Source organism: Pteronotus mesoamericanus, unplaced genomic scaffold (genome assembly GCF_021234165.1).
Source record: "Pteronotus mesoamericanus isolate MK-2021 breed Mesoamerican mustached bat unplaced genomic scaffold, CSHL_Meso_final contig_24, whole genome shotgun sequence".
Taxonomy (NCBI): domain Eukaryota; kingdom Metazoa; phylum Chordata; class Mammalia; order Chiroptera; family Mormoopidae; genus Pteronotus; species Pteronotus mesoamericanus.
In genome coordinates this window covers 10,020,531-10,041,113 of record NW_026555100.1, presented here as the reverse complement: position 1 = coordinate 10,041,113, position 20,583 = coordinate 10,020,531, and the positions used below count along the sequence as shown (strand labels likewise).

Below are 20,583 nucleotides of genomic sequence, written 5' to 3'. Positions count from 1 at the left end.
TTGCTGTGGGACTGTCACTTTGAAATGAGCAGTTACAGATTAAAATACTCTCATGATATAAAGCAGTAGTACTTTATTTAAAACACTCAGACTTCAATGTTTTTGGAAGACAACAGGACTTAAGCTCTTGTAAAACACGCTATTTTTCAAATTAAATTGTAAAGGGATTTTGGCAACAAGTCTACTGAACAAAAGTGTCACTTTATGAGAGAATTCATAATCATTATAGTACACCATTTCAATCAAAATTAAATCTTTCTCAGGGCTATACTGTATAAGATGTTCACAAAAATGTCTTTCATATTTAGATTTAGTTTTCCCAAAAGATTTAATTTTCTTACTGTTAACCTTCAGTATTAAAAAACAAATTCAGATAGGTGATTTTGTTCTTCGATGCTTTTTCATGGCTACATATCTGAAGCTTCTATTTGGCGGCGGGGGAGGAAACACACTGCTTTTTATAATGAATATGGCACAGTTAAAATAGGTTCATCTCTTAAAAATCAAACCCTTTATACAAATACTCATTTTCAATTTATATAACAAGAAATGCCAAGAATTTAAGAACATTCCTTACCTGCAACTTTTGATACATCTCTATGTTAATTGCTTTAACTTCCTCTAATTGTTGTCTAAGGCCTATCAGAGTATCTTGTTTCTCATGAATATCTTTCTCCAACAACTTCATGGCAAGTTCAATTTCATGCTTCATACTAACTTGTACAGCTAGCTCATTCTCGACATCCTGTAATTGCAACAAATCCTCAATTCACATGCCACTTCAGGATGTCAAAATCACATATACAATAGTTAATGAGACCAAGGAAGAGTTTCTACTTAATATGTAGACTACTCCTCTTGAGTTATAAGCCCCACTAAAGGGAATCAATCAGGCCCCAAAAACAACATTCTAAATGTTTTCAAATGCATATTTTGCTAAAATGAAAGCATTTCCTAGACTGTCAATTATCATTATTTCACTGGCTCAAGGATGAAGTATTTTTATGCCTCATAAACTCAGTATTGATTTTCCTTAAGCAAAAAAAAAAGCAATCCATATAAGTGAATGCCAAAGATAACTCAAAAATCCTATTTCACAACTTTAATTTCTTCTCTTAAAGAATTTTACATCAGAAGGAAAAGATGTTTCCTAATATTAAGACAAATAGCAAAAGTAATGAAAAGGCTCACAATACTCTTTTCTGCACTTGGTAGTAGTTATACAGGTATTTACATTATAATTTATTAAGCCATACATTTGTATTTTTCTATAGGCATTATATTGCATAATTTAAAAGGATAAAAAAGTTAATTTCAAATATGATTTTACTAATATTTCAATGTCATTCTATTTCCTTTTTTGTAATGTTGGTCATGATCTATTCATTTCCAAAACACAGATTATAAGTTTAAAAATGCCATTTAAAAAAAAACAATTAACTATTGTGTTTATTATTAGCTAATGTCACTTTAATGCAATCTACCTGTCTTAACTGAGATTCATCTCGAAGCTGCCTTCTGGCTTCATTGTACATTTCATCGAGCCCCTGCCGAGAATGCTTATATGTTTGAAGCTCAGTTTCCACATCCACTTTGGTAACCTAGGAAGAAAACTTAATTCTATCATCACTAATAATAATGCAACACAGAAATACCCAATGTATACAAAAGTCCCAAAAAGTTAACAATTTCTGACACAAGAATCTGTTTGCAATCAGTCTATACTTACTTACCTCTAGGTGCTGCTGTGTTTTCATTAAAATCAATTTATTCTCACTTCGTAATTGATGATTTTCTTCTTGGAGTTTAATGATATTATTCTTTGCTATTGCTAACTAAAAATTGTGAAACACGGGCAACAAAGAATATTAAACATCTTCATACTTGCTTTACAGGTTATGTACATGGCTATAAATAACAAAATAAAATCCTAAAACTAGTAAAAATGACTCACAATTACAGAAACTTTTGTAAGAAATATGTGCTCCTATTACCCCAAAATACCAACTAAAGAAATTTACTAATTTCTACTATTTCCTTTTGTTAGTCGATAAATATTATGTTAATCAAAACATATTATGTTTATCTGGTTTATAATATGCCATGACTACAAAGTGCCTTAGTAAGCATACAAAGAATTATGTGGTAAATAATAAAACTACAAAGACTTGTGTAAAAACAGAAATACATATAAGGAAAAAAGGTTTTTTTTGTCATTGAAAATGACTTTCATGATAACAAATAGGACACCCTGTGAAATAAGGCACACTGACTAACCAATGCAAATGAGATAGCTCTCATCATCAGAGTCAAACATGAATGACTAAGTGGCTTGACTCTGAGGCCCAGAACAAAAAGAAGGATCCTTAGGAAAGGGAAGCAGGGACCACTCCCCAAAGCTGGCTTGCAAGTAAATTCCTGAAATTTCTGAATAATTTGTCAAGGATACAAATGAACTTCACAGTGTGCCTAAGGCCAAGAAGAGGCACAAACCATAGAGCAGCTCTTTCTTATGGTCCCAAACTATCAAAATGAAGATGCATTCTTAACTGCAGTTATACAATCATGTGTTCCCTGGTTTGAAAAAGTTGGGGAAGTTTTAAAAGAAATAAAAATTTTAATTAACATGGAAAATAGGGTTCACAGCACTAATAAAATAACGTATTTCTTCCTCTACCCTAAATAATTCTGAAAATAGAAAGCAATACTTCTATGGTTTGATAGTTCTTTTTAAAATTTATATTAAAAAATAGTATCAAAAAGAGAGCTAAGACAAATTTCTGGCTCTGGGACTACCAGATAGCCACTGTGACAATGCAGGAAACCGGAGCACATGGGAAAAATTTTACACATGGGAGGGTGGAAATAGGGTGGATATGATCATGCTTGAAAAGAAAAGCAATCTGAACAGTGGTACAAGAAGGAGAGTATCATTTCAGCAGGAAATTCTAACTATAGGTGATTCCACTATCTAAAATCAGGCTATCCAGATTTAAAAATGAGAAGCACAGCTTACTTACAGAAGAGTGTGTATGAGTTTCATCTTTGAGGCTCATTTCTAGAAGCTGAGTATCTCAAAACATTTAAGAGTCACCTGAGATATGTGGTTTCTCTCATTTTTTTTGGCAAAGGCAAATTTATTTTTTTATTTTTTTCAATTACAGTTTGCATTTAACATTGTTATGTATCAGTTTCAGGTGTACAGCATAGTGGTCAGACAATCATATATTTCCAGCACCCAACTAGTATCATACATAGTTATTACAATATTATTGACTATATTTCCTATGCTGTACTTTACATCCCCATGACTTATTATTCCCCCAAACCTCCTCCCTAAAGGGACTTTTTAAAGAGATGTGAGCAGGGTGTAGGGAAACCACCAAGGACAGTGTAATACTCTGGGCTAGAAAAAGTAGGAAGTCATAGGAAGAAGTTAGGCAGTCATTAGAACACCAAGAGAGAGACAGATCCTAGGAGGAATTGTGCCCTTTGGTGAAAGCCCAACAACCCTTTGTAAATACCTTGACCTTACTTTCCAGGCTCCTTCTGAAAGATCTGTGATTAGCCACCTTCTGTTGAGATGGTGGTGCATACAAAACCACCCCAAACTTTAGTGGCTACATTCAAACTTTTCAATTACAACAATGTTGCATATTTTCTTCCATCTTCAATATTAAAATGGCTACACAAAAATTCACCAATTCTGCCCTGGCTGGTGTGGCTCAGTGGATTGAGCACCAGCCTGTGAACCAAGGGTTACCAGTTCGATTCCCAGTCAGGGCACATGACTGGTTGGCAGGCCAAGTCCCCAGTTGGGGGCATGAAAGAGGCAACCACACACTGATGTTTCTCTCCCACTCCTTCTCCCTCCCTTCCCCTCTAAAAGTAAATAAATAATTTTTAAAAATACTAAAAAATTCACCAATTCTCGTAAGTTTTCTTTAAAAATGCATCCTGATAAGACAGCTGTCTAAATGCAATCTAACAAAATTGTTTCAAATGAAGTTAAAGACAATTAAGTGCTACCACAGCCATCTTATGGAAAAATACAAACTTTTTGGCCAAACCAATATATTATAGTAAGTGTTTCATCATAATGATGAAAATGTGTGTGTGTGCTTAATACACTCACACTGAACATGAAAAAGGATCACAAATACTAGGTCCATGAAAGACAATTATCAATGGCTGAACGACAATACCTCTTCAATCAGCTTAGTATTTGACTTTTCTAATGAGTCGACTCTTGAATGGAGACTGCTGACTGTGCTGCTGAAATTTATAAAGAAAAAACTCATTCAAAATCACACAAACTCACAAAGGCAAGAAAAAGTATGTTATCCTGGACTCTACATTAACTGACATGCACCAACTGCCATTTGAATTTTGAGTGTGGGAGTTTCATTAAGTTGGATAACTTGATTTAGCTAGAAAACAATAAAGACTGTGTAGCAAGAGAACCAATATTTCTATTAAAATTTCATTTGATGCTGCTCATTATTTTTTGTATTCATATGGTCCCTTTTACATGTAACTTATAATATTTAGGAATAAAAATTTCACACAAAGATTACTAAATATTGTTAAAACTAAATTTAAAATCATTTTTAAAGGATGAACTTTAAATGGCCATTCTGTAATTCAGTGGCTCAATGAAGCTTATAAGCAATGTTCATGAACACAAGTCCCACTGTTTCCCCCTCCATTTTCATAATAACTTAAAGACCTCCTAAGTTACCCATTGTTGAGAAATGTGAATATGTGGCACCTAGTACCAGGAACATACATGGCCTGAAACTAAGCAAAAAAATCTCGGCTTTCAAGGATATAGTCAAAAGTCAGGTTATACGACATAAACACACTTGTCTTTTGCATTTTTGTTTAAATCAGTTATGACTGGACATTATTGTACATTTTACTGAGTCTGATTTTCAAGGCCTGCTTGATTTTGCCATCTCAAACTTTCTCTAATAAAATGTACTATGCTGTAACATTACAGTAAAGATGTATTAACAGATTTAACAAATTTTATTCCAGCCCTAGAAACAACTATTGGCACTTTAGTTAAGCTGTGAAACAAGAAAAATGTCTTTTCATCAATGTTAAATCATTTTTTAAATATAACCATTCTGAGGTAAACAACTTGAGTTCTTCACAAACAGCACCATCCTGATGATGAGCTACAGCAAGCACAGGACCAGGAGATGAAAGACCAAGATTAAGGTCCCTGCTTTCATACTTTCTAATTTTGTCACTTTGTAAAAACCTTTCTGAGCTTCAGTTTCCTTACCTATAAAATCAGACAATAATATTTGCCCTACTTTTATGTGAGAATGAAAAAATAACTAAAAAAATAACTTTTAAAAACAGTGAATCCTCAGTAGTGGTTTTCTTCAGAAGACAGGTGAATTCTTTTTTTTTATCTGCTTTCTATACTTTCAAAATATTTTAAATGTTCATGAACTATTTTCTAAGTAGAAAAACCAATGAAATGTTTTTAATACATAAAATTTACAAACGGCACTAGTATTGCAGTAACTGATTAAAACACACATAACTTAAAAGAAACTGAGAAAGCTCACTTGAACCAAATGGAATAGTCTTTAAGATAAACTGTTGAGTAAAAACAGTACAGAGTAGTATAAAAAAGTATGCTACCTTATGTGTAAAGAACTGGAGGAAGATGAGAAATATAAGAAAATACATGCATATTCTTATTGATCTGCATAAAGTATCTGTGGAGGCATTCAACAGAACCTAAAATAGTAATTATTCCCTAAGAGAGAAACTAGACGGTTAAAGATCAGGGAAGAGGGAGACCTTTCATTTAATGTTCCTTTTGAAGTTCGAACCATGGGAATATATTACCTGTTCCCAAAAAGTGAATAAAAGTTTAAGAGTAAATAAATAAGCAACACAAGGTTGAACTTAGAAATGCAGTCACAGAGCCCTGGACGGGTAGTTCAGCTGGTTAGAGTGTCATCCAGATACACTAAGGTTGTGAGTTTGATCGCCGGTCAGGGCACACACAGGAAGCAACCAATGAATGCACAAATAAATGGAACAACAAACTGACGTTTCTCTCAAATTAAATAAAAAAATAATTAAAATAAAAAAATAAATACAATCTCAGAAATACAAATTACAAAATACAAATACATACAACACATACATTTCCTATGATATTTATTATTAAAGCTCCATGATCTTTCCTATTTCCAACTTTAGAGGGAAAGCAAGAGTTACAGCTTATTAGCTTTTCTGCAATGGGAAAATGTTTAATTGTATCTTATGATTGTAATACATGTTTATTGAGTAAAATACAGAAAATACATAAAACTATAAAAAATAAAATAAAAAGTATTCATAATCATATCATCCAGAGTTAGCCAGTTTTGCTATTTCTTCCATTAATTAATCAGAACAGTCCATTTTAACTATGTAGCAAATATTCACTGTACCTATATTATACAGTATGGTAGCCACAAGGCATTTGTGGCTACTAATAAGCACTTACAATGTGACTAATCCAAGTTGAAATGTGCTGTAAAATACACATTGAATTTTGAAGATAGTACCACAAAAATTAATATAAAATATCTTAATAATTTTATAGTGATTACATGTTGAAATAATATTTGGTATAAATAAAAAATATTTTTAATTAACTTCATCTGGTGTTTTTTACCTTTTTAATAAGGTTTACTAGAAATTTTAAATTACATATGTGACTCACATTATACTTTTATTAGACAGAGCTGCACTGTAATATTTTACAAACAGATTTTGGGGATTCTCCCCAGATAGAGTATTCACTGAAGTTTCAATGACCAGGTGATATTTTAAGGAGAAAATTTCCACCATGGAATATGAAAGCCACATTTATACATGAAGCCCTTTGAAGTAGAAAAAAATGAATTTCTGAACCATCAAATGACATAAACTTCCACCCTATCTACCCTTTTTTCTTAAGGGCTAAGTTAAGGGATAAGTTTGAAATTCTATTTTTAAATTCTCTGAGGATTCTATTTAAATATCTGACTCTCATTTTCTACCGAAAATGAATTCTCTCCAGTAACTTTCTGTATCCTTAATTTCCATATTCTCTATCCACTATAACCCCTTCTGAAAGACGCACAGAAGGAATGGGGTTAAGCTGGCCTGATGAGGGGGCACTCTAAGACTACAGTCATAAATATACTAAGTATGCCAAGTATCCGTTATACTTACTTCAGTTGTCTATTTAATTCTTCAACATAATTCTTCTGGTCTAATATGGCAGCAATTTGAACATTCCTAAAGGGGGGAAAAGTAGTTGTGTGCTAATTAGAAAGGTATTTAGTGGGTGCCAAAAATAATGTCTAAATCATCTAAAATTGCTGTAAAAAAATGTCTAAATCATTTAAAATTTTTGTAAAACCATAATGGCGAAACATTATCTTGCCTTTAAAATAAAATTCAAGAAATTTTATAATTGGGTAGCAGTAAGCTGTGTACTAAATGACTCTAATATTTATAAATAATTCGCTAATACTAGACTTAATGTGCCATTAGTATATTTAAAAACTTTTGCATCAGTATGATTTATTTTTTATTTAAACATATTAACATATAACATTGTGTAAATTTAAGGCATACAACCTGTTAGTTCAATACATTTATATTGTGACATGACTGCCATTGTAGCAAGAATTAGCACCTCTATCACATTACATAATTATCCTTTCTCGTAGTTGGAATAAGTATAATTTAAATTTAAACATAACTAGATCTTGAAATAAACTAACATATGTAAGCTTGTGAATAACAACTTTCATCCCTTTTATCACAAAACACAGCATACTATTAAAATGGGTCTCAGGCCCTGATGGGGTGGCTCAGTTGGTTGGAGCATCATCCCATGCACCAGAAGGTTGCAGATTCGATTCCCGATCACAGCACATGCCTATGTTATGGGTTCAATCCCTAGTCAAGGCGCGTGCAGGACACAACCAATCAATGTTTCTCTCCCCCATCCTCTCTCTAAGATCAATGAAAATGTATTCTTGAGTAAGAATGAAAAAAAAATTATAAAATGGGTTACAGGAACTACAGGTATAACCAGTAACCCAAAGTCATATATCAGACTAAAGCCTCCTTCCAAGTGGTTTTTGCTTTTTAAAGCTTGTAAATGGAAGTGAAAACTAAATAAAGCAGGAACTACACACAAATAAATGAAATAAAAAAACACATTGTAAATAGATGAACCTCATACTGATTTGTGAAGAGCTACATAAAAAATACATGTGAAATAACTTAGGAATATCATACCTTTCTTTATTTCCAATATCATCTTCATTCTTTAAATACATGGAAAAATCAATCACTCCAACCTGAATTTATAAATAAAGTTATTTCTATTTAAAGGGGAGAAATACCTAAAGTACATTTAATATGCAACTGAATTTCATTCTTAATTTTTCTTTACTGTTTAACAGCACTGTTTACAACTTAAAGTAATAGTAATACCTGGACCAAAGAGACACATTGCAAACTGAAAACACTCTGCATTTGGTACTAGTCATTTTCACTTACTTGTGAGTCTAAATCCTCTCCCTTTACACACAGGTTAGCATCTATCACATTCAGGCCAACCAGTAGCCCCACAATTACCGCTCCTTCTTCTTCCATCATTAGTGCATGATACTCATAGAATTCACTGTGAAAATTAAAACAATAAAAATATTAATTCACAATTTATTTCAAAAACTAAATTTTATAATCTCAGCACCTTATTACAAACATGAAACCAGTATTAGGTATCTTCAAATTAGCCTTTCCATATGTGAGCAATTTAAAAATTTTGAAACTTAAATTTTATACAGAAAATGTAAAACATAAAAGAAAAAGACTACAGGAGATAAAATTTAAAAAGAAATTTTGAAGGCTAGAGAAGAGAAGCAAGGATCAAAATAAAAAGACATCACTGAGGCCTGGAATGTTTGTGACTCTCAGAAGCTAACCTGATCACAACACTTTAACAATTCGAGTTGAATTTTTCAATTCTAGGATTTAGTAACACCCTTGGGATAAAGACTAAGGTGAGGAAATGAACATATGAAATATTTTAAAGCCCATGTTCAAGTCAGTGCATTTGATATGTGTATTGCAAGTATTCCTAATAGAGAACCAATAAAAGATACGTATGGAGGATTTTTTTTTTCAGGGAGAATCAGGATGGCAGAGGAGTGAGTGGAAGTCACACTGACCTCCTCCCAGGACCAACCTGGAATTACAACTAAATTGTGCAGAAATCACCTGGAACAAACAACTGAACAAGAGCGAGAGAGGAGCCTTGTGACCTCGGAGACAGATGAATCTGCTTTAGCACAATGTAACTGGTAAGGAGTGCGGTACAGACCTGAGAAGGCGGGCAGGGCGCCCACAGGCTGCAGCACCAGAAGGATATTGAAACAGCCACTTGGATTCCCCTGAGAAGAACCGGGTCTAAACCAAAAGCGGGGATCTCTAGCCCACAACACCAGAGCCCCAAAAGTACACAAAAAACAGCCAGCTGCAAAAAGTGGCAGGGTTGCTCTCTACCAGAGACAGGTGGCTGAAGACGCAAAGAACTGTTTAAAGGGTCAATGCATAAATTTTCATTGCAGCCACTTCCCGTGGTCTCTGGCAAAGGTGGCAGCAGAGTGGGCTGGGGACACCTGAGAGGAGACTGGGGAAGGAGGCTTTGGGGAGAGAACTGAGAGAGTGGCCGGTGCGATCTCAGTGTTGACTCTTTCCCCCATGTGTCAGCAGCAGCCATCTTACTCAGGCAGAGACCACACCCCCTGAGCGGCATCAGCGTCAAAGGACCCAATAGCCCCACTCCGAGCCCACTCGGAGGTGAAATTCCACCCCGCCCTGTGCTGTCTAAGCCGCCTGTTGAGTGCAGAGTGGCTGCCACAGACAGTAGATCCCTGGCTAAAAGGGGTACAGAGAGGGCTAGTGACACTTGAGGAGAGACTGGGGACGGAGGCTTTGGAGAAAGAACGGAGAGAGTAGCTGACAGGATCCCAGTGCAGACTCCTCCCCCATAGGGCAGCAGCAAGAGTGGACCCAATAACCCCGCCCCCAGGAGGGACTCGCCCCTGCCCTGAGCTGTCTAAACTGCCTGCTGAGTGCAGAGTGAATAGATTAACAGCTCAAGGAGACAGCCACAGACAGTAGATTCCTGGAAGTCTCGAACAGACTGCCTGAGGTCAGACAGGGACGACATCTGACATCATCAGAGGCAGATCCAGAAAGTAAAAACAGTGGTCTCCAACCATAGAAGTTCACACCACAAAGTCAGGAAATCAAGACAGATCAACTTAAGAAACAGAAGCAAAAAAGAGGAGTCTCTATCAAATAATGGGAAGACAAAGAAATACGCCCCATTCGAAGGGAAAGGAGGAATCCCCACAAAAAGAACGAAATGAAATAGAGGCAAGTAAACTGTCAGATATTGAGTTCAAAACAATGGTTCTAAGGAAGCTCAGTGAACTCAGTGAGCTCAGAGAGAATTACCAAAAACTACCGGGAAACTATGAGGAACTTACTGCAAACTATATCGGCATGAAAAAGGACATAGAAACTATCAATAAGACACAAGAGGACATGAAGAATACAATTTCTGAATTGAAGAACACAGTAGAAGGAATCAAAAGCAGGCTAGACGAAGCTGAGGACTGAATCAGCGAGCTGGAGGAGAAGGTAGAAAAAAACTCCCAGAAAGAGCAAGAAAATGAAAAAAGACTCAAAAAGAATGAAGAGGCATTGAGAGAAATGCAGGACAACCTGAAATGTAATAATATCCGTATAATAGGGATACCAGAAGGAGAGGAGGATGAGGAAGGGATAGAGGACCTGTTTGGAAGGTAATGATGGAAAACTTCCCTAATTGGAGGATAGAAAAAGTCACACAAGTCCAGGAAGCACAGAGGGTCCCCTTATAGAGGAACCCAATGAGGCCCACTCCAAGACACATCATCATTAAAATGGCTACTATCAAAAGACAAACAGAGAATCCTAAAGCAAGCAAGAGAGAAAGAGGTAGTAACGTATAAGGGAGCCCCAATACGGCTAAGCAGCTGACTTCTCAACAGAAACCCTGCAAGCCAGAAGGGAATGGCAAGAAATATTCCCAGTCATGAAAAGCAAAGGCCTGCAACCAAGACTGCTCTATCCAGCAAAGCTCTCAATTAAAACGGAAGGCAAAACAAGGAATTTCCCAGACAAAAGAAAACTAAAAGAATACACCTCCACCAAACCAGCACTGCAAAATATGCTAAAGGGACTGCTTTAAGATGAAGAAAAAGTTTCTAGGAATACCCAGTTCCTTTTAGAGTTGCCAATACTTGATATTACCAATATTTTTAATGCTCACTAATCTGACTGTGACAATGATGTTATTTTAATTGTTCCTTTACTATCTGCTGAAACTAAACCTGTTTTAGTATATTTCCTGCCTATTTCTTTTTTTTTTTTTTTAAAAGCTTTAAATGACTTTTGGGTATTCTTTATCCATTTATTGATTAAAGATTTGTAGAACTTTTTTCCCTAAAAAGAAAAACCTATTAGCCATGTTTTAGATGTGTTGCAAATACTTTTCTATTCTATTCCTTGTCCTTTAACTTTTTCTATATGTATATTACTATATAGTTAAATGTTTAATATTGTCATATTGTCAATATTTACTTTATAGCTTCTGAATAGTTTACTTCAGGTCAAGAAAAATATTAGTTATATTTTCGTCTAAAACTCCTTAGATTCTACATACTGATTTTTAACTCACCTGAATATTTCTTGTATAATGTGTGAAATAGGGCTCTATATTTGTTTTATGTCAAGTAATAATGGTCCATGCACCTTATTTGTTGAATAAGCCTTATTTTACCCATTATTTGAAATATCAACTTAATCATACATATATTAATCAGATATATACGTTTGTCTCTAGAATGTTCATTATATTTCATTGATCTACTTGATTATGTCTGTGCTGGTGTCATGTTGGTTTAATTGCTGAGACTTTATAATGGTTTAAAATTTTTTTTTAATATTTTATAATTAACTTTGACATTTAAAAAAATAAATAAAATCAATCTGCATTTAAGAAAAATGAAAGGAAGGAAGGAAGGAAGGAAGGAAGAAAAAGAACAAAAGAAAAGGAAGAAAGAAAGAGAGAGATGGGACTCTTACTTTTTGAGACAACATGGATGGAATTGGAGAATATTAAGCTAAGTGAAATAAGCCAGTTGATAAAAGACAATTACCATATGATCTCACCTATAAATGGACTCTATTCAACAAAATAAACTAATGAACAAAATAAACCACAGGCATGGAAACATGGAGCAGAGTGAAAGTGACCAGAGGGGATGGGGAAAGAGGACAATGGTGGAAAGAAGGGGAAGGGACTAGGCAAAGAACATGTATGAATGACCTATGGGCATGGACAACAGAGCGGGAATTGACTGTGGGAGCGGGGGGTGGGGGTGGGACGGGTGGAGGGGGGTAAAGGGGTAAAAATTGAGACAACTGTAATAGAATCAACATGATTTATAAATTTTTAAAAAATAAAAGCAAAAAAAAACAATTCAGTAACCCCCCTCCCCAAAAAAAAGATACTATGGATATCTATATTCTAAAAAAATGTTCAAATAAGAGACTTGTGAAAGAAATTGGACAGTTTAAAAACTAATACTTGACAATTTATATTAAAAGAACTAGTTATCACTGTCACATACCTTCCTCAATAAGCCCCATGTATAGTATTTAATCACTTAAATTAACCTTCAGAATATTATCGAGAAGTTCAGGTGCTTAAAGTATGGTCATTCTCATTTAAAAATGGGAAAAACCAAGATGTACAACTAGAGTCACAAGTAAAGCCTAAAACGACCAAGTTCTCCAGAACATTAGACATGCACTCTAAAAGAACAAGAGTGGACTGAGGGGCTACCATGGGCCCACTTCCTTGAAGAACTGATTACCTTGCTTTGACAGTGTGTCTTCAATTTATATTGATGGTTTTAAAAAGGTCCCCAATAAAATTGAAACAGTAATTTGGACATTCAAGATCTAAAAAGAACCTCTTGAGTTAAAGCTCCAAATTCCAATATAAATTTTTATTTACAGAATTAACTGTAACTTAGAAAAAAATATACACTAGGCTTTAAAAAATGAAACTAACTTTGAAATATAAATTTAAAATTAGTTTCTCTCTTCTCAGCTGATAAAAAGCTTGCAATGTCCATTTTTTAGGCTATTTCCTAATCAATGTCTGTCCCTCACCATGATTTTCTCACTCATTTTGCTCCTCCCTTTATTTCATGCCATCTTATTGTATTTTATGATTTTTTTTACTACATCTTCAATCTTTTTTGGAAGACAGGATATAAATGAAATAAAAAATGAATTATGATTTAACGGTACTAACCTCAAGAGATCCCTTTGAATAATTAAGCAACGAAGGTAATCAGCCATTTTTTTTTGCATGAGGGCTAATCGAAGCCATGCTCTTGCACGACCAAGGGGGGTCCTAAAAAGTAAAACCAACTGGTGAGAAAACAGCCCCAGCCCAAAGATAATGTATTACATGTTCTATCTCTGTTGAGGTACACATCAATAAAGAAAAAAAGCAATTTATCATGGTTTTGTCTTCATTTCTATAATTTTAAGACAGCTCTTTGAGCATGCAAACCCATCCCTGTGAGCTACTTAAGTCCTAAAGTAAATCTGCACCTGTAGGACGTCTAGGTACCATTTTATGCCTTGGAAAAAATGACTCTGTAAAAAGTGAGAATATTTCTACAACAAACATTTAGTCTGAATGGGCTTAGCCTTCTAAAAATATATATGCAAAATGCATCAATAGGGCAGTACAATGCCTTCAAAAAATAACTGACATTATATCCAATTGTAAAAAAATCGTAACAAAGCTAAGAAATTACCAAGCTGGTAATCAGAGAGAAATCACCAGGCTGCTTGATCTTTTTCAAATGTTTCTTTGATCCAATTATCCTTAAATATTAAATCTCATACCTTTCTCTAATTTAGTAAAAATAAAGCAAGTTTTACAGAATATGTATGATATTTTAAAGAGAAAGATACATTTACATTTTTATGTTTTCTTATTCAGAGAACATTTACTCAGGTAGTACCGGAGGAAACTTAATCTTCACTTCTAACAGCTTGAGTTTCTTATGGCTTAGCATTTTAATGACTACTATTTAGGAAACATTTTTTACTTTTGTAGAATTTGGCTTTTTAAAAACAATACAAACGTGTTTTCATATTAAAATGAAACCAAATTTTATAAATGAGATAATCCATGTAAAATAATGATCTTATTACCCTGATATAGTGCTTAATAAATAGTAGCTTACTTTTATCACTCAGTTAAGTACAACCTGCAAATATGTAGATGTTGTGATAGCCAGAAAACACTACTATATTCCCTATAACATACAATCCCGAAATAGCAAACTGATGATCTTACAGAAAATACTAAGCATAAAAACAATTATCTCATTCACAAGAATTAAGGTAAACTAAAGGGAGCTCTTATATCTTAATCATATCCTGAAGATTTTAAGACCTTAGCCTTAACAACACTTTTTACCTGCAAAAATTTTCAACACTCGTGAGATCTTAGCTAGACTCTTCAGCTTTTAGGACATTTCATATACATTTGCCTAGTGAAACAGGCAGGTGACACTACAGTCCCAATTTTCAAAGGTAGAAAGTAATTTGCACATGTTCTACATGATATGGATGGCTTATCTGAAAACTCAAATCTCCTGAGCCTTTGCCTGAATTTAGCCTAGATCAGTTTCCAATTGTTGCTGACTGCCTACTATTGCAAAATAGCTTAACACTCAGGAAACAGAGATGCATAATTGATACATCCTACAGTAAAAGAACGTGCAATTTCCTGCAATACAATGCAGAGTTGAAATAAGTGATATAATAAAGGAATGACAATAGTGAGAAGAGTATAAAAGAAAAAGCAGTTAGTTATTACTGAAGGGACTAAAAAAAGCCATCAAATTTGAGCTTAACCATGAAGGATGAACAGAATTTCATTAGGAGACAACAGAAGGCAGCTACTTAAGGCTGACGGAAGACACACTAGAATGTGAAGTACTTTTTAGAAAGAGTAATATCCTTCTGTGGTTACAGATGAACAAGTAATAAGACGACTTACTTAAGACCAGGTAAATCCCGGACACTAGCCCCTATTTCCTCTGCTTCTGGGTAGAGCTTCTCCACTAGCTCCAAAGGACCCCAGATAGTTTTGTTGTAACTCAGAAATGATTTTCTTACTGAAAAAAAGAAAATATAATGCATATGACTTCAACATATGTACATAATTATAGTAACTTCCTTTTAAATATTTAGTTTCAACATTTCTAACAACACACAATTATTCAGAGACCTTACCTCTTTTATCACACTGCACAGTCCTGTTGATCAAGAGCCTGTTAATCAGGATGCTGATATTTTTCCTTATCAGAAATATGTACCTTGGACATTCTTCCATATCAGAAATATGTAGGCAGACAATGACAGTAAAAAACAACTAGGCTCATTCTTTACGAGTACCAAAATAAAAAGGCTGAGGGCCCTAGAAAGTTGATCTTTATCAGTTTATTAAATAAAGCAACAACAAATAAATATATTACTTTTATTTTAATCCTTACCTGAGGACTTTTTTTTTTTTTTATTGCTTTTGCAGAGAGAGGAAGGGAGAGAAACATCCATGCAGGAGAGAAGTACAAATTGTTTGCCTCCCAGATGTACCTGGTCTAGGAATTGAACCTGCAATCCTTAGGCTACAGGACGATGCTCCAACCAACTAGGCCACACAGGCCAGGGCTAGTTACATTAGTTTTAAAAATGAAAAAATGTGGCTTTACTTTTCCTTTTACTTTCTTCTGAGATTTAGGTAATACAAAACCATGAAATCACTATCCATTTCTTTTTTTTAAGACTGACCAGCTCTCCTACAGATACATTGTGCCTATCACTTGCACCACCCAAGGACAACCATGAAGGTAGGCAATTTTTCCCTGGGGGAGAAAAATCAATCAGCACAAAGCAGATTTATAATGATTTATCAAAATAAGCCTATGACTGTTAGGATAGGCTTCACGATATTTTATGAAGTAAAGGAAAACAATCAGAAAAGTTCAAAATTTAATTATTTTGGCCATCTTTTGGCAAATTCCATTTCAGCAAGTTGGGGAAAAAATAAAAATCTATGTTACTGCCATTTTTTTTTAATAAAAAGGAAATTTTTCAAAAAGACTGATAATATCAAGAGTAAGCAAGCCCTGACTGGTGTGGCTCAGTTGGTTTGGTCATCCTACAAAGCGAAAGGTCACCAGGTACACGCCTGGGGTGCAATTCAGTTCCTGGTAGAAGCACGTACGAGAGGCAATCAATTGATGTTTCTCTCCCTCTCTCTCCTTCCTTTTCTCTCTCTCAAAATCAATAAACATATTCTCGTGTGAGGATTTCTTTATTTTTTATTTTTTAAAAGTAAATTTTAAAAGTTCTCATTACAAGAAAAAAGGAACTTGTTATTCTGTGTGGTGATGGATGTTAACCAAACTTGCGGTGATCATTTCACAATATATACAAATATCAAATCATTGTGTTGTATACCTGAAATTAATATGCGTTATATCCACCATAACTCAATAAAAATAAATGAATATAAAAAATTAAATAAATATGTTAATAACATCACATACAGTTTCTCAAATTTTGGTGCCAAGGTCCCTTCTCAGTTGGAAGTACATTTTATTAAAACCATGTTTAGATAAATCTCCTCTTCCGCTTTTTACATTTACCCATACTTTCATGTACCATAGTCAGAACTTCTAAACCCTCCCAAACTACTCGGGCTCCTCATATAAGAAACCAAGCTTCTTTTGCTTTATAATAATCACTTTAGTAAACAACTCTTACTCACATACTTGTCTAAACAGCTGCTGATCATATAAATTAGATACCAGCTATTATGTAACATATGTTAAATAACTAAATATAATACATTTTACACATAATTCAACATGAACTGTATAGAAGAATACAATATGCACTATTATTATCATTTTCAGGGAGCACTCACATTTCTACAATAACCCAATCCAGAAGACAATCTTTCCAGATTTGTTCCCATGCGCTAAGGAGGTTTATATTTCAACAATCAATTACTTTAATGTATTCATTCAATAGGGTTTCGACTAGTAAGAAGAGTTCATATCAGAATCACCAAAGTTAACATTTTAAAAATAACTCTATAAATGTCCTAGAAAATGGAAACCAACTCAGAGTATGTTGAAAAATTTTTAAGTTAAATGTGTTTTTTAACCAAACACTAACAAGTCGGCATTTTCTAAGACCACCCATTTCAAAACATAAAGCAGTAAGATATTTTCTTCCAAAACCAACCCACCTAGTATTTTTAAATGTAAAGTAATAGTAATTATGGCCTCAAAAAATAAAAAAATAAAAAACCAAAGACATTTTCAAGGATGTTTAGGATGGGAGAGGGACTGATTCTAAAGTAAATTTTTTAAAAATCTCATGATACCTTTAAGACCGTGTTTCAGACAGTGTTCCATAACAACAAAGAACTGCTGCAAAGGGGGATAGTCAGAATCCAAAGTGCGGCCAAAGCTTAGAGCAGATTCAATGAGTCCTTTGATACTCAGTTTAGCCATATTTAACAAGTTTGCTCTCTCTACAGCTGTGGGGTCTTTTGTAGCTGAAAGCACAAGAAAGGAGTCCAACATCATTTGCAAGACATGACACTGAAAAATACACAAACTCTTTCCTTCCACTATAAGCCAACAGTGGGTTGTTTTTCTTTGGTCAACAGATTAGTCTTCCTAACTAACCTACACCCCTACTTAACTTCACTTAACTCTCCCTCACATATACTATAGAACTCCATCATGCCCACTCCAGCCAAAGTTTAATTATTCTCAAGATCCTGTAAAGTGGTTATTCTCTAGTATTTATTTTACTTTTATGGTATTCTTTCAGGGAGAATGAGGTGGGGGTTTTTTTTAAATGACTTTCTAGAGAGGTAAGTTTGGGCTAATAGACAATATGTTTAAGGGTCTCATGCAAAACGTGGATAGCAGGAACCATCCAAGGATGAATTCCAAGGCAAAAAAATTTCAGAATAAACTGGCAATAAAATAAAGGGTAGTTAAAAATCGAGCATTCCAGTATTACTCATAACAATCATGACAGGAAAATAAAAATACACTAACAGGAGAAGCCATTCAATTTTCACTCATTTTAATTATCTTGTGTTTTTCATTACAACTGCTATTCTATGTTGTGTGACTCCTTTATTTTCCAAGAGGCAATAAAAACAGGGTCCAGTTTCACATTAAGGCTCCCTGCCCTTGCACACAACTGATTCAGCTGAGTAACAAGTTAACAGATAATATTTAAGAACTGATTTCAATTGGCATTTTCAATTCACAAAAATATTTTTTCTTTCCCACAAATTTTATTCTCAGTTTACTTAGAAATTCAGATGCCTCCCCATACTCTCATCACGGTTTTGAGTGACAGAAATATTTTCAGGAAGACACATGACAAAATGACATACAAAAAACGAAGCACTTAAGTAAAGCATTTCATAATCTCTGACAAGTTTACTACCCCGAGTAAACCAAGTGTCCGTTTTTCCTTCACGGAACAAAAAGTCCAGGATTCCCAATGATCTAGTATTCTAGTTCTAATCTCGGATAGCCAGGCAAAAAATGCAAACAACCACAACTGCTATGACCTGGCGAGCAGGTGGAAAATCTCCACATACGCCATTTCTTTAAATCTGCACAGTCCTATGACTCCCTTCTTTTCGGCGGCGAAACCACTTAATGTTTCATAATCTATGGAAATTCTCCATTTTTCCTAACAGTTCCCATCACAATCCGTAACGTACGATGCGACAACCAGACAAAGGGTGCCTTTGCAGCTCTGGGAGGCAGGTCCGTGCGGGGCGCCAGCAGCTTCCTCGCAGAGACTTTGCACCCGGGCCGCGCCCCGCCCGAGCCCGCAGATGTGTCCCGCGGGTCGCGGCCCCTAATAGAGCTAAGGGCCCGTCCCCGCATCTCGCCCGGGCCTCGATCCCCTTCCCTGCTACCTATCTTCCACCAGCAAGACTGTCCAAAAGATGTGGGACGCTCCCGGGACCCTCGAGGAGGGCTTACCCGGGGTCCTGCACGGCATTGCTGCCTCTCTCCCGCCCTCGGTGTTCCGGACCCGGGCCAAAACCTGAGGCGCGTCTTCCCTCCGCCACCCCCAAACCTGAGATGTCATCGCCCGACCCCAACTATTCCCCCGACTGGCGACCGACACCTCGGCCGGTCCTGTCCTCGCTCGCTGAAAGTCGACGGGCTGAGAACCCTCGATCCTTAGGCCCCAGAGCAGGAGCAGGATGGAACAAGGGGCTGTCGCGCGTTGCCATGGTGACCCCGCGCGCCCCCGAGTCCCTGGCTGCCCCGGCCTAGCCGAGGACCGGTTCCGGCCGCAGTTCCGACCCGGAGGCATCTGTGCCCTCCACCGCCAATACTCCACGTCCGGCCGCGGCCTTCAGCCCAGAACGCAGGGCCCAGAGTCCGCTCTCGGCCCGCTCCCCTTACCCATGGCGGCGGCGGCGGCGGCGCGTTCTCCAGCGGGGACTGCTTGGGCCGCGCCAGCAGCTCCCTTCAGACGCGCGGCGGCCGCCACGGCGTCAGCCACCAGGCCCGCTGCGGCCCACAGCGCTCCCGGCGGCGGGAGGACACCCGGGAGTGCCGCAGCGCCGCGAGTGGGGCGGGGGGCCGCCGAGCCTGCAGCTGGCGGGGAAGAAACTCGCCTTCGAGGAGCCTCGTTGCCCAGCCGGACCGGAAGGAGACCTCCGGTCTGGGGAGCCGGAGGGCGGAACTGCCGGCCTCTCACCCTCGGGGCTTCGACGTCGGAGCGCTAAGGAGGCCTGTCCTAGCTGGTGTGAGCCACGTGCAAACGTTTTAATCCACCGGGCCTGGCTGGGTTTCGTCTAACGCACCTGACCTCTTCCCTTTCATCTTCACAAACTAGTAGGAAATTAAAAGAATTTAGAAAATCTAAAGCGATTAACAGTGGGCAGAAATTTACTGAAACTTTATACAGCCCAAATCACAACGTTCAAACCGCTAAATATACTGGTTAATAAAAAGCAATGAGGATACTAGACTGACGGAGGGATCACTTTGTAAACTACATAAACGCCTAACCACTATGCTGTACACCGAAAACTAATGTAATATTGAATACCAACTATAATTGAGAAAATTTTAATTGATGAAAATGCAGTGAGGAACGATTTTACTAATCTAAGAAACAAGTGTCAAGATAAAGCTAGTGGGTTTTTTTTTTTTTTAATTTCAGGGAGGAAAAAATTAACCTCATAGTCAGATGATCCGGTTTAAGTTATATCAGATTGGGAAAAGTGAGCTATTACCTACTTAGATCAGCAGTTGCTAGAAATAGACCAAAATATTTCTTGAA

At 36.3% G+C, this 20,583-nt stretch overlaps 1 protein-coding gene across 2 annotated transcripts in view; it reads right to left on the bottom strand.

Moving 5' to 3' along the window:
• Positions 1-19,391, bottom strand: part of RUFY2 (RUN and FYVE domain containing 2) — a 39,650-nt gene extending 20,259 nt beyond the window's left edge. For both annotated transcript variants that reach the window (XM_054572698.1, XM_054572699.1), the window contains exons 1-11: positions 19,266-19,391; positions 17,627-17,800; positions 15,230-15,347; positions 13,460-13,561; positions 8,578-8,701; positions 8,314-8,375; positions 7,234-7,299; positions 4,206-4,275; positions 1,734-1,835; positions 1,485-1,601; positions 578-745 (exon numbers count right to left, since the gene is read on the bottom strand). In XM_054572698.1, coding sequence (XP_054428673.1) covers positions 578-745; positions 1,485-1,601; positions 1,734-1,835; positions 4,206-4,275; positions 7,234-7,299; positions 8,314-8,375; positions 8,578-8,701; positions 13,460-13,561; positions 15,230-15,347; positions 17,627-17,800; positions 19,266-19,374 — 1,212 coding nt within the window. In that variant the 5' untranslated portion in view covers positions 19,375-19,391. The remainder of the gene's footprint in view (positions 1-577; positions 746-1,484; positions 1,602-1,733; positions 1,836-4,205; positions 4,276-7,233; positions 7,300-8,313; positions 8,376-8,577; positions 8,702-13,459; positions 13,562-15,229; positions 15,348-17,626; positions 17,801-19,265) is intronic.
• Positions 19,392-20,583: the final 1,192 nt, after the last annotated feature.